Below are 14163 nucleotides of genomic sequence, written 5' to 3'. Positions count from 1 at the left end.
CGAAGGGGACCCGGGGCTGCGGTGATCAGTCGCTTGTGACGTTGGAACGTTTCACAACTAGCGACATAGCGCTTGGTTGTTTCGTACATCTAGGGCCAGTAAAAGCGCTCCTGCGTGCGGTGTAGCGTTCGTACGAAGCCGAACTGGCCGGATGTCACATCGTCATGCATGGCACGTTGAACGTCGGAGCGAAGGCTCTCGGGGACAACAAGCAGAAAACGCGCTCCATGCCCGGACTAATTAGTTTTGTAGAGTAATTTATCACGGACAGTAAAGCGACCGCTGCCTTGAGAAGTATGGGCGGCGACAAAAAGCGGATCGAGGGTAACATCACTCAGTTGTTCTCGCTGAAAGTCTGCAGCATCAGGGAACGTAGAAGTAACAGCAGCGAGACGGTCGTCCAAATTCTCAGCATCGCAGTCGGTAGCCTCAAGAGGAATCGGCAGTCTGCGTCAGTGTGACGACGGCCGCTCTTGTACGACACCACAAAGTCGTATTCCTGGAGGCGCAGCGCCCAACGTGCGAGGCGACCCGAGGGATCACGCAAACCGACCAGCCAGCATAAAGAATGATCGTCGGTGATAATTTTGAATGGTCTACCGTAAAGATAACACCGAAACTTCTGTATGGCGAAAACAGCTGCCTGGCATTCCTGTTCCGTAACAGTATAATTGCGTTCAGATTTGCTCAGGCGACGGCTGGCATATGCGACAACATCTTCTGCGCCACTGTGACGTTGTACAAGTACCGCTCCTATCCCAATTCCACTAGCATCAGTGTGAACTTCAGTCGGGCAAGATTGATCGAAGTGACGCGAGAGGGGTGCTGACGTTAGTATAAACTTCAGTTGAGAGAATGATGCGTCACACTCTGGTGTCCAATTGAAGGATGCATTTTGTCGCAAAATACTTGTCAACGGGTAAACGATGTCGGCAAACCTGGGAACAAAACGACGAAAATACGAACATAGGCCAATGAATGAGCGAAGTTCTCGTGCTGATTGTGGTGGCTTGAAGGATCTCACCGCTTCAATCTTACGAGGATCGGGTCTGACGCCATCCTTGTCAACTAAGTGTCCCAGGACCAGTGTTTGACGCTTGCCAAAACGACATTTTTTTTTTAGTTTAGAACCAGTCCAGCTTTCTCGATGCAGTCGAGAACAAGGCTGAGCCGTTCATTATGTTCTTCAAACGTGCGGCCGAAGATTACAACATCATCGAGGTAACACATGCATATCTCCCACTTTAGACCACGTAGTACTGTGTCCATGAATCTTTCGAAGGTGGCAGGAGCATTGCAAAGGCCAAAAGGTACCCACCGTGGTTGCTCAGTGGCTATGGAGTTGGGCTGCTGAGCACGAAGTCGCGGGATCGAATCCCGGCCACGGCGGTCGCATTTCGATGGGGGCGAGATGCGAAAACACCCGTGTGCTTAGATTTAGGCGCATGTTAAAGAACCCCAGGTGGTCGAAATTTCCGAAGTCCTCCACTACGGCGTGCCTCATAATCAGAAAGTGGTTTCGGCACGTAAAATCCCATAATTTCATTTAAATTTTTAAGGCCAAAAGGCATAACATTAAATTGGAATAGGCCATCTGGAGTCACGAAAGCGGTCTTTTCCTTGTCGGCAGGGTCCATAGGTATTTGCCCATACCCCGATCGCAAATCAAGTGTTAAGAAGTAAGAAGCAGCGTGTAAGCAATCAATGACGTTATCTATTCGCGGTAGTGGATAGACATCCTTCTTTGTCACTGCGTTTAGATGTCTGTAATCCACTCAGAATCTCCAGGAGCCATCTTTCTTTCGAACCAGGATTACTGGGGCTGCCCATGGACTAGACGACTCTTGAACGACACCTTTTTCCATCATCTCCTTGACTTGCTCTGCAATAACTTTTCGCTCGGAGGCTGACACTCGGTAGGACTTCTGGCGGATGGGGTGTGCGGAGCCGGTATCTATTCTGTGACGAGCGCGGGACGATGGTAAATGAAGGGGTGCATCTCCATGCGTGGAGTCGAATGCAGCCTCATGCCTGGCTAGGAGATGTACCAGGGCTTGCCGTTCCGACACACCGAGAGCCTTGCTGATCATGCCAAGCATTAGCTCTTCAAAATGGCCATTATCGCAGCGAGAGCAAGTAGTAGAGACGTCCGTAGTTAGCGCCGCCATTGAGTTGCATGCGGTTTCATCGTAGAGAGCGATTTTCATACCGCGAGGAAGGACAGCCGGCGTGGCGGAACAGTTCAGCGCCCACAATGTGGCGACTCCTTTCGTCATGCACACTACAGAGCAGGCCACAAGTATATTTCTTTAGCACAGTTTATGCGGAGAGGCCTAATTACAAGGTCAACACAGTCAGCGTCAATAGTATTTGCAGAAACACGAATGGGCGTCAGGCACCACGATGGTGCGATCACTTCATGAAGAATACTGGGTGTGTCTGTGTCCCTGTCTTCGCCACGCGAGCTTTGTTCGGAATCTGCTGATATAATTAAATTGTTCGATGATATTTCGCCACAACCACAGTCCACGGAAGCGCTGCACTGTTCAAGAAAATCAATACCAAGAATAACATCTTGCGAACAACGAGCAAGAACAAGGAATTCTGACACAAAAACTTTCCCAGCCAACAAAACACTCGCAGCACAAACACCAAGGGGATGAAGCCACTCGCCGCCCACTCCACGAAAGGTAATACCGTCGTTCCAAGAAAACATAACTTTGTGGCCTAGACGGTTCTTGAAAGCGAGGCTCATCACAGACACAGTCGCCCCAGTATCAACTAACGCCATGGTCGGCATTCCGTCAATCGCGACATTCACTTTGTTTTCGAGCATCACAACAGGCAGAGGCATTTTTGGCAAAGACCGTCCGGCGACCTCACCTCCATTGGCCGCGGATGCTAGTTTCCCGGCGGCGGTGACGAAGAACGGCGCCGAGGGGACAGAGAGTGACGGGGACGGTTATTTGGTGGCGTCAAACTCCGCTCAGAAGTTGGCGAATCGCTGCGTCTGGTCTCGTGTGAGAAGTGGTCCATTGGAAGGGAATCGGTTGTCCGCAAGTGATATGAAGTACGGGTTCTGGGTGGCGAAAACATCGGTGGTGTCCTTCGTGATTGACGGCCTTCGCGGCAATACCGAGCTATATGGCCTGTGGAACCGCAGTTGTAGCACACGGGAGGGTCGCGGTTCACAGCGTCTTCCTCGAAACGGGTGCTAGGCTGCTGCGGGCGGCGAGAAAGTTCGTTGTGTCGATAACGCGTCTCTGCGGCTCGCTGAAATCCGTTATATCGTTCATAAGTCACGTCTTGGTAGTAGGGTCGGTGCTCTTCTTGTCACGGCCTGACAGAAGTCACAGGGCCTCGGGGGTAAAAACGCGGCTGCTCTCGTTGTGGCCGAGCGTCATAAGTAGCGCCTCTGTCGTAGAGGCGTGGCTGCTGTCGGGGCGCGAGTTCATAATCCTCGGTGCCCCTCACCGCAGGATACGGGGAGAAGGATGCCACGTTTGGCTCGAAATCTGGTGGTAGGTGGAAGCTATGAGTGCCTGGATGTGTCACTTGCACGTGCAGGCGGAGCTCTTCCCGAACTATTTGTCGGATCGTTGATGCGAGATCGAGGGGCTGGTTGCTGTCCACGCTTGCAACTGTAGTCACATTGGCTAGCCTGCCAAACTTCGGCGTGATGCGCCTCGTTTTCAGCTGCTCGAAAGTACGACACCCGAATGATGTCAGCGACGGAAGCCAGGTTGTCTTTTGCGATGAGGAAATTATAAACGTCTTCGGCAATTCCTTCCAGGATGTGCCGGACTTTATCTTCCTCAGACATTCCAGAGTCCACCATTCTGCACAGTTTTATTACCGCCTCAATGTAGGTCGCCCAGGTTTCGCCTCGCACTTGCGCACGTTGCAGTAACGTCTGTTCTGCTCTTTTCTTTTTCGTCGTGGAGTCGGCGAATCGCTCTTTGATTTCGGAAACAAATCTTCGCCATTTTGTGAACGTTTCCTCGTGATTGTCGAACCGCATCAACGCCGTATCCGTGAGAAAGAACATGACGTTCGAAAGCTGAGAAGCGCTGTTCCACTTGTTGGCGGCACTCACCCGGTGATAATGGATGAGCCATTCCTCGACATCTTCGTCCGATCTTCCGGCGAAGGGACGCGCATCTCTCAGTTGTAGAACGGAAGTTGTCGGCGCGGCGGTTGGAATGGGCTGTTCGTTTGCATCGTGAGACATATTCAACTCCGGTAGATACGGTGGAAGCCCAGCAATGCGATGGCTCCGTCGAAGAACTTCTAGTTCAGCCTCCGTCTTCGGGTGTCGATTACCCCGCACCTTCCACCACAACTGTTACGAAGAGTTGCGAAGAAATGGTTTTATTTACAGGCGCGGGATGATGATCGCAGCGTGATAGTAGCGCAGCTTGGCCTCTCAAACTCCTCGTTCTCTTCGTCTTCTCTTCTTTTCTCTTGTCCGTGCCTTTCGTATCTGTCATAATATTGCTAAGTGAGATCGCACATCAGCTGCGTGGCACAATTACACAATTTACCTTTAATCGTATGCTCAGGTTTAGGTGAAGCTACGGGTGATTATTTTTCTAATGATCTTCCTGCGCTGCTTAAGAACAATCCTGCCAAGTTATGGAAAATAATAAAGCCTAACAACGAATCTGATCAGTTGTCATTGCAAAACAGCAGCAATATTCCTATTACAGACAGCGAATGTTCAGAGGTTTTTAATTCATTATTCAGCTCTGTATTTACACCGGAGGACACTTGAAATATACCTTGTGTTTCAGAATTCAGCTTTCAAACATGGAACCTATTAAAGTCACTTTGGATGGCATTTCTTCTCTCATAAATTACCTAAAGATGTCTTCTTTATGTGGCATAGATGATATAAACTCTAAGATTTTAAAGAATAAGGTAGAAATTTCAACAACAATTCTCGTTCACATATCCATACAGTCACTTGCGATTGAGATGGCGAAAGTTAAACGGGTATTTAAAAATGGCAACAGGAACTTCTATGAGAATTTTTGTCCCATTTCCTTGACATGTATTCCCTGGAAGAAGCTCGAACATATTATCGCCTCGCAGAATTACAGATATCTTGAGACTAACAAATTCCTTTTTTTCCATAATCAGCATGGTTTTAGGAAAGGCCTCTCGTGCGAGACACAGTTATTTGAATTTACAACAGATCTACACACTAACTTAAATTATAACTTACAAATTTACTGCTTGTTTCTTGCTTTTTCGAAGGCATTCGACCGGTTAGCACATTGTCGCCTAATGTCAAAACTCTCCGCACTCAAATTGGACTGTCTTACTTGGCTCCGTAACTTTCTATCTAATCGTCAGCAGTTAACTATTGCAAATAACTACTCTTCCTCCTTAACAGACATTTCTTCTGGTGTACCACAGGGTAGCGTCCCCAGTCCCTTGCTTTTTCTAATCTTTATTGGCGACCTACCTCACAATGTGTCCTCCACTATAAGAATATTCGCCGACGACTGCATAAGTTATTGCCCAATTAAATGTTCAGATGATCATCTTGTTCTTCAGCAAGACCTTGAACAAATTATTCCCTGGTGCAATAAATGGCTAATGACTTTAAATACCTCAAAATGCAAGGTTATGTCGTTTACCCGGAAGTCGATAATCTCACCGTAGCCTTACCGTATTAATATTGACACTGTTGCAATGGCTGCAAAATATAAGTATCTAGGAGTTCTATTCACATCGAATCTTTCTTGGACAGAGCACGTCACGTCCATTTCAGCTAACACCTCGCAATCGTTGGGGTTCTTGCGACGCAACTGAAGAAATGTCCTTTCTAATGTTCGCAAGCTAGCTTATCTAACTCTCCTTCGTCCCGAGCTCGAGTACGCATCTCCCATTTGGTTCCATCACCAGAAATATCTCATTGAAACGCTAAAACGGATCCAGAAAAGAGCAAGCCACTTCGTCATAAAAGATTACCGCTATCAGTCCACTGTAACACAAATGAAACTTAAGCTTTCATTACAATCGTTGAACACTCGCAGAGACATTGCTCTTTTATCACTGTTCCACAAATTCATTCACTCCACTCGAACACCCGCATGCTTGAAAAGACCCTACTCCACGTCACATACGCTTCATAATCACTTCAGCTATGCCCTCCGTTACGGTTCTACAAATGCATGCCATTACTCTGCTCTTCCTAGTGCTATCAGATTATGGAATTCGCCGCCGGATAGCATTGCATGCCGGTCCAACTACGAGTCATTCCGTGATGCCTTGACTGACTACATGGCTAATGAAATGTGAGGTTTTACGGTTATCGGAGCATGATTTCTTGCACTGACACTATGTTTTATACCTTATTGTCCCGTTAGTACTGTTATGTCACTATGTTTACCCTTCCATTGGAATGTCGCGTTAGTAACTTGTTTGGAACCTTCATTGAAAATACTCTGTATGATTCATTCCTTGTTATTATATTGTATTTTACTAGTGAATCGTAAACTAAGTAATTCTTTTTCATCTCGGTTGCACTTACGGTTGTAGTAGGGAAGCTTATACGGTTTTATGGATGTCATATATTCTATGTGTTTTCTATGTACTCCCCCCTTACTCAATGCCTCACTTTGAGGCCTGTTAGGTATTTTTAAAATAAATAAATAATGAAATAAATCAATAAAAGCTAACCATTCACTGGGCTACTTACAAAGAAAATTCTGTGTGGCACCCCCGTCACTTAAAAAGCTTCTTTACACCGCTTACATCCGTCCGTCACTTGAATACGCATTATCAATCAGGGAGGCTGGTAGTACTAGACTGATAAACGAACTTGAAAGAGTGGAGAATCGCTCCATTCGCCTCATCTTATCCAATTATGACCGCGCAGCCAGTGTTAACGTGATGAAGTCACTGCTTAACCACCCGGAACTTGTCATTCGGCGTAAAATAGCCCGGCTCATTCTTTTTCATAAAATTTACTATCACTACAATCATCTTCGTGAACAGTTCATTCACACCCCTCCTTTCATATCAGCTAGAATTGACCACCTCCAAAACGCTGATATTCCTTGTTGCAGAACTGTGACCTATTCACATGCCTTTTTACCTCGAACCACCTCCGAATGGAATGAGCAGCCAGAAGCAGCTAATACTATTACGGATACGCCGCGCTTTAAGAGTTCTTTTAATAACATGCTTAACATTGCTTAATTATTTGTACTGAATTTGTCCTTCTGTTTAGCCTGTTTTATTTTATATTTATATCTAGAAATTACTTTGCTTTTTCTTAGTTGCAACTGTACATTGTTTGTATTAATTTGTCGATTCTTCCTGCTGCGTATTCTTATTGTATCAACAGTTTCTTTTTTTTTTTTCAATTTAGGTCTATAATATGCCCTTCCCCCCTGTAATGTGTAAACCGTGAGCGTAAAATAAAGAAATGAATAAGTAGGTAAGCTTGCGGTCTCCGAGCTCTTCCAATGTAAGAGGTTGCTGTAATTGATGCTGCTCCGTTTCAATGGCGCGCTGGATGAGCGTCAACTAATGGAGGTCATAGGGGCGGTCGGCGGCTGGGGAGCGTAGAACATCGCGAACAATCTCAGCGGTAGTGACTGGAAGCGCCCCAATGAGTTGGTCCAACATGGTCAACTGCGAACTGAGGCGATGGTGACGTAACGAGGATTCAATGGTAATGAACCAAAGTTCCGAGTCCGACGACCAGAACTCTGACAGTGGAGATCACGGAGTAGTGGCGCTGACCGTGATCGGGAGAATCCGAGGCCATGGCTGACTACGAAGACAGCGGGGCTCGAGCACCTTGCGGCGGTAGGGCTTGCGAAGCGGCTGAGGTACCCGGAGCTGAGACGGACGACGCGCTCTCCGGAGTCACCAATTTATGGGTGAAGGAAGGCCAGGCAGACGCTGGTGCCTGATGTCCACAAATTATATTTTAGCCGAGCCCGCTCAATCAATCGGAAGCCTCATTCCACCGATTCCACTGCTCGCACACCGTCAGCGCGCTGGGCATGCCGTCGGCGTCTTTTGTGACCGGACCATTGTGGGCACGTACCATAGCGCTACAGCCCCTTTATCATGTGTGTTGACGAGTTGACACATACTCTACACTCGGGCGACTCCAAGTGTTCACGGGATCGCTGCTCTCTTCGCTCAGCAGTGCGACCAAGACTTCGTCATAGCGTATGCCAGCCGTTTGCGTTTAACATCTGAGCGCAATTATTCGATAACAGAACGAGAATGCCTCGCCCTCCTATGCGTCGCCGTTCAATTGCGGTCTAAACTCAACCTCAGCAGCGCAACACAATAATCACTGTACTACCCTGGCGGTTGCTTTTCGGCTTCCTGGTTTTCACTAACCCATGGGTGTTCTTCCCCATCCCGCCTGCTATGGCAAATGTGAACAAGGTGAAACCGGAATGCGTTAGTTTTTCTTTGCTATGCTAGCTCACTGACTCGCCTGCAATCCTGCAACCAGAATGAAATTGTGCCCATAGCCGTGTGCCCACGTAAGCCGTAAAACGTTTTCCTTCTTTAAGGGCAAAATGATCACCTTGATAAAGTGATAACTTTGGCACTGTTGTTTTTTTAGAAGGGGAGAGGGGGCGTCATGCTCACAAAAGCACCTAGCATGCACGTCTTAAGTTGTTAATGATGTATGGAGCACATGTATTTCTGGTTACTCCTAATATAATGTAAACTTGTCTTTTTTTTAGGTATCAAGGTATGAAGTAACATGAATCTCGTTAAAAAATTCTTTTTCTCAGTACTTGTATTGAGATGATACTGAATGAACAATTACCTATATGTTGCTCACTATCACACGAAGAAGTGAGAGCAACAGGGGAGGAGGAGACCTCGCTCTCTAGCTCGCACCCCACCTCTGATGACAAGTGACACAGCTCACACCACGAAGCGTCGTCGGAGCTTCCCATATGGCATTTATAATAGCCGTACATATGAGCCCACCGATCCGAGTGGTGATCGCTTGTTGGTGCAAGCACGCGGACAGCTGCGGAACTTTGCGAAATCTCTTTTTTTTTTTTTTCCTACAGAGCTACACTTCCTCTTGCTTCCAATCATATCTCCTCTACCCACAATGCTGACCAGCAGGGTGCCAGCCGCGTGTTAAGCAGTGGTGTAGGGTGGACAGTTCACAGAGTTTTAGAATGTGTGGTACAGCGCGAAGCAGGGACAAAGGACGCAAGAAAAAAACGAGGGCGAGCGGTTGCGTCCGTTGTCCCTGCTTGGCGCTGTACCAAACAATCTAAAATTGGGAAACCAACTAGCCCAAACCATCGCCCTTCCAAGTTGACAGAGATCGGAAGGAAGAGAAACCGGCACCTTTCCGGGCATATGCTGCTTTGAAAACGTTAAACGCGATTCGATGGAACAGGAAAAATAGATTTCGTGAGTGGCTGCAGATGTCCCCGTATTCATGCAAAAAAAAAAAAAAAAAATTGAGGACGCTTAAGCTTCGTCTTCAAGAGTGGAACGCGATAGCGTTATCGCACCCCATTCGCACGGCCCACTCATTCGCTGGGCATGCTCTTGACGAGACGATGCTCAGCTTTCTATTTTTGTTTAACTGTGTTGTAAGTTATTCAAATTTGCCATTTTCTTTAAATATGTCTTCCTACACTTTTACCTTTATGTCACGTCTCTGCTTTTGAGCCTCCAATCGCCTCTTGCTAATTTCCACGGCTAATTTAACTACATGACTATTGTTATCTCTGAATCCTAGGACCTCGGGAAGCGTGACTGCCCGCGTAGACATCGGGATGGATACCATCACATTTTAGTATGAGGTGTTCTATTGTTTCTGCAGATTTACTACACATGGTACATGTGTCTTCTTCTTCGTTAAATTGCTTTTTTCGAAGCGGGCGAGTGGCGCGCTACCTGTAGGGGGCAGCGCCGTACATTGCGAGGAGGGGGTCTTCTGTGTTTGCCGCAAGATGGCTCTGCGTGTGCGCCAACCGCCGAAGAAATGTAGCGGAAACGTACTTCGCTACTCGTTTAACTGCGACTTCTGTAAGTTACATGCTCATAATTACCGATATACACCGCAGTATAACTTTCTACGGCTCGTTTCTAAGGCAACTCCGCATTCACTACACGCGCTTTTGTCTCGCTTTGAACCATCGAACTCATGGTAGAGTGGTAGCGTCGCCGTCTTACCCTCCGGAGACCCTGGTTCGATTCCCACCCAACCCATCTTGCAAGTTGTTTCTGTTTCTGAATTGCTTTCCAGGATTTTTCGCTCACGGCCAACGCCGCCGACACTAGCTCTTCTGCGACACGAGCTCCTTAACGCTGTCGCGTTAAAACAGGCGCGTCCCGATCGGTGCGCTCGCATGTTCGAATATAAACCGATTCGGGAAGCCCTTCCGGCGCCTCGTGAAGTGCGCCGTCACTTGTGTCACTTGTCGTCAGAAGTGCACCCTTTCTTTGCATCAGCATCTCAACCGCCTTACCTTGGGAAAATCGCCTGCCCTCCCTCAAACTCACTGCAAAATTTTCATATGACCCTTCCTCACTCTAACCTCATAACTTTCGTTCCGCCCTCCCTCACCCTTGGCTCAACTAGAAAGATTACCTCGTCCGCCCTCACGTTCAATGTACTGCGTTTCAATAATCGGTTTGCTTGTCCCTTGAATGGAAACTTCCAAGGTACGTTCACATTACTATACAATAAGCATAATTAAAACAATTCTTGGTAATAAAGCTTAGAACATATATCTAAAGTGAGGACAAATAATAATAAATAAGGGTAGTTAGTGTAAATAACTGTTTTTTGTACTTGTTAAGAATTTGAGGACTACGCAATTATGGTAGTGCTTTTCGTGATTCTAAGTTGCCAGGTGCCAAACTGATTCTAAAGGGGTGTATAGTAAATCGAACTTGTTTATGAAGCACGGCACCGTGTATTTCCTCTGACGAGGTGAACGGAAGTTTCTTTGCAGTAGACAAAATATTGTGCACAACGCTGACTGCAAAGTGTGAAGAGCTGCAACTGTGCGTACTCATGTGCAGAACGTCGACTGCAAGGTGTTCACCAGCTTCTGGCATTACGTGCTGATGGCGAACTACTGCTGGATTCTCATGGAGGGCCTCTACCTTCACAGCCTCGTCTTTCTAGCCTTCTTCACGGACAGCTCCAGCATATTGCGATACGTCGCCCTAGGTTGGGGTACGTGCTGCAGTTCGAAATTCTGTCTAGAAAGCTTTGCCTAAACAACCATAAATTGAGTTTAAGGCTGGCTACGAAAGCGTGAGCATTCGATCCAACCATTAATCTCCTATGTTCGTGCTGTGTTTCTACTTTTATATTTCAGGCCTTCCAGTACTATTCATTGTTCCTTGGGTTGTTGTTAGGGCGACGCTGGATGACACCCTGTAAGTAATATGCTGAATATTTTTCATGCTCCATTATCTTTCGGAAAACACCATTACATTAACTTCATTTAAACTTCATGCTTTTCTTGTAGTCTTGACAACGTACTAGTAAATCAGTATATAAATTCAATATGTATCATATATAGGTGTCATGTTAGCAAAAGCACAAATATAGTGAAGCCAAGATATGAAAAATAGCAGTACCATGTGCCACAATCAGAACCCAAGCACCCTATGTAAGGAAACAGCAAAAAAGCAGTGGCGCTAGTTAAGCCATAGTATTGTATCTGTATCAAACGCGCAGGCCAGCAAACGCCATTGCGATGTTTGTGCTGCCCACCAATGTTGTGCTGAGCAGCAGTAGTAGTGACAGGATCTTTTTTAACATACAAGACGAAAAGGGACGGAAGCACTTTATGCACCTATGACCCCTTCCAATTAGTGCTCAATATTTCCTAATACAATTGTGTGAAACTGTATGGTCATTCCGAGTTGAAACATAGCTTTACTTCATACAAATAGAGTCCTGGAACGTGGAGTTCCGAAGAGTGCATGGTGCCCATAGAGGCAGAAAAAAGAAGGCGAGCTCTCTGGTCCTTTATAACACAAAATTCTTTTATGCTTGGCTTCGCCTTCAACTTTCTTTAATGGATATAGCGTCCACGCGAACGTGTAAAATATGCTCTATCTTAACATAAAGCCCCTTAAACTTCGTAAAGTAGCGACACGCTTTGAAGAATGCCGCCTCCTCTTCGCGCGCTCTATCCGTTGCCGACGTCGCGTCGCTATTGGCCTAATAGAATCACGTGGGCCGTCGCGAAGGCTTCGTTTGTTTACAGTGGTATTTCAGCGCCATTTTCGCTCCAGCGCTGTAGGCGGCGTAACGTCGAAGAGGGAGCGTGAAAGAGAGGAGAAACGAGGAGGAGTGAAGGCGGAGGAGGAGATTGTTGCTACTTTAGGAAGTTTAAGGGCTTTACATTAACAGAGATGGCGCCGTCATCTAGGAACGATGAAGCGAAGTACTGCATCATTAGAATAACGAGCGCGGACGGTAAGAACTTCCGTAGTCTCAACGCAGCAGAGGCTTCAACGTGGTGTAGCGTGGTGTAGGTCTTCTGCTGTGGTGGCGACGCAGTTCCTGCACATGGTTTGTCTTTCGCGTGCGATTAGCCTGTGACACCTTATCGCATACGGAGTGCCGCTTCAACATGCATCAGCAGTGCTTACACGCAGTCTACTGCTTCGCTTGCGATGGCACTACCTGTAAAAACTGCTGCGCTGAGCGGCGAAGCAAGGCAACAACGTCGACGGACGAATCTCGCTTTGGTCCGACGAGACACGCCAGCGTGAAGCAAAACACCTTCGCGCGTTCGTAGTGCACGCTCCAAACACTGCCACTCGCCTTCCTGAAGCTGAGCACGTCGAAACTGGCTGCCCTGTCTCTCTGTCTATAAACTTTACTACAGATATATTACAGACAGCAAGTCTCAGTTGGCCTGGATGGGGCCCCATCTCATAATCACTAGGTGGGCTCCTCATTACAGGAGCCCATTGGCGACCGCCGCGGCTCGGTCTCGGTTGACCAGGGCCTTCTGGCTTGCCAGATCGGAGAAGCCGAGCAGGGCTGCCTCCCAGTCCTCCCGGGTGAGGTTGGGTGTTGGGACAAGGTTCGCGGTTGATCGGTATGCCCACACCATATGGAAGATGTCCGAAGACATCCGCACAGCGCGGGCGCTTTCGTCTACAGGCAGGATCGAAGTGACTTAAAATTGCCGGGCACAGCATTGTTTTGGTGTAAAGACGGAGGAATGTCCGTTCCACCGCCTTTGTAAGGCCCTTACAGGGCTTAGGATATGTAGCATGGCCGAATTGGATGTAATTGAGTAATTTCTCGAACCTTTAGGGCCAGATTTGGTTCGGGATCAGTTTCGGAAGGGCCTGAAAGTGTTGGCGGAGAGTAAGCGAACGGGCTGCGGCGTCTGCCATTTCGTCGCTACCGACGCCCATGAGATCAGGAGTCCATACGCTAGACGCGGAGGCCCCGGGTAGTTCCTCTTATCAAAGATGTGGTACGCAAAGCGAGGAATGTACCGGTGTTCAATATTATAGCGATAGCAATTATATCAACACTCCAGGCGCATTACTGCTGTCGCCGTGAGGTTCAGTATGAGTGAATGGGTGTGAGCATTAGCGAGTGAACGTGGTTCAATCTCGCGTGCGCGAACGAGGAAGGCGGCCCGAATGCGCACCCTCTGCTGTAGCCCGTGCCTATAGCGCGCGATGCAGGGAGGTGAGGCGAGACGAGGGGCGTTATTCTCCGGTGGCTGCTACGGTGCCTCGATGTCCTCCTCGCCCAACGCTCCGTACAGAGTGGAGACAACCACGGCGCCTACTACGGCGTTGGCCACGCCGTAGGAACGCGTTGCCAGCATTCGTGTGTTTTGAAAGCGGTCGGGGACGTGACTAAAGTGCGCGCCCGCGCACTTTAGCACGGGCGCGTTGTTTGCGTAGTGCCTGTAGCTTTGTATGCGTTGTGCTTTCGACGTATACACGTCGCAGCGACGAATGCATGAAGCTGCATTGTCTGGCTGCTGTTGCTACGATTCCTAACTCCAGCGCTTTCACAGACAGGTTCCACTGTCATCGAGCGATGTGTGTTCATGTTAACTGTGCGCGCGTGACACTGTGCTGGTTAACCTGATTAAAACACGTTGACGGGCTAGTTGGGTTGAACCCATGACACAATGA

The 14163-nt window shown here is 47.8% G+C and overlaps 1 protein-coding gene across 5 annotated transcripts in view; it reads left to right on the top strand.

Moving 5' to 3' along the window:
• The window catches only part of LOC126543059 (parathyroid hormone/parathyroid hormone-related peptide receptor-like), a 1023923-nt gene that overhangs the window by 817098 nt on the left and 192662 nt on the right, over nucleotides 1-14163 (top strand). For all 5 annotated transcript variants that reach the window (XM_050190210.3, XM_050190212.3, XM_055077604.2 and 2 more), the window contains exons 7-8: nucleotides 11053-11209; nucleotides 11355-11415. In XM_050190210.3, coding sequence (XP_050046167.1) covers nucleotides 11053-11209; nucleotides 11355-11415 — 218 coding nt within the window. The remainder of the gene's footprint in view (nucleotides 1-11052; nucleotides 11210-11354; nucleotides 11416-14163) is intronic.

Source organism: Dermacentor andersoni, chromosome 2 (genome assembly GCF_023375885.2).
Source record: "Dermacentor andersoni chromosome 2, qqDerAnde1_hic_scaffold, whole genome shotgun sequence".
Lineage (NCBI taxonomy): Eukaryota > Metazoa > Arthropoda > Arachnida > Ixodida > Ixodidae > Dermacentor > Dermacentor andersoni.
This window is presented reverse-complemented; position numbering and strand designations above follow the sequence as displayed.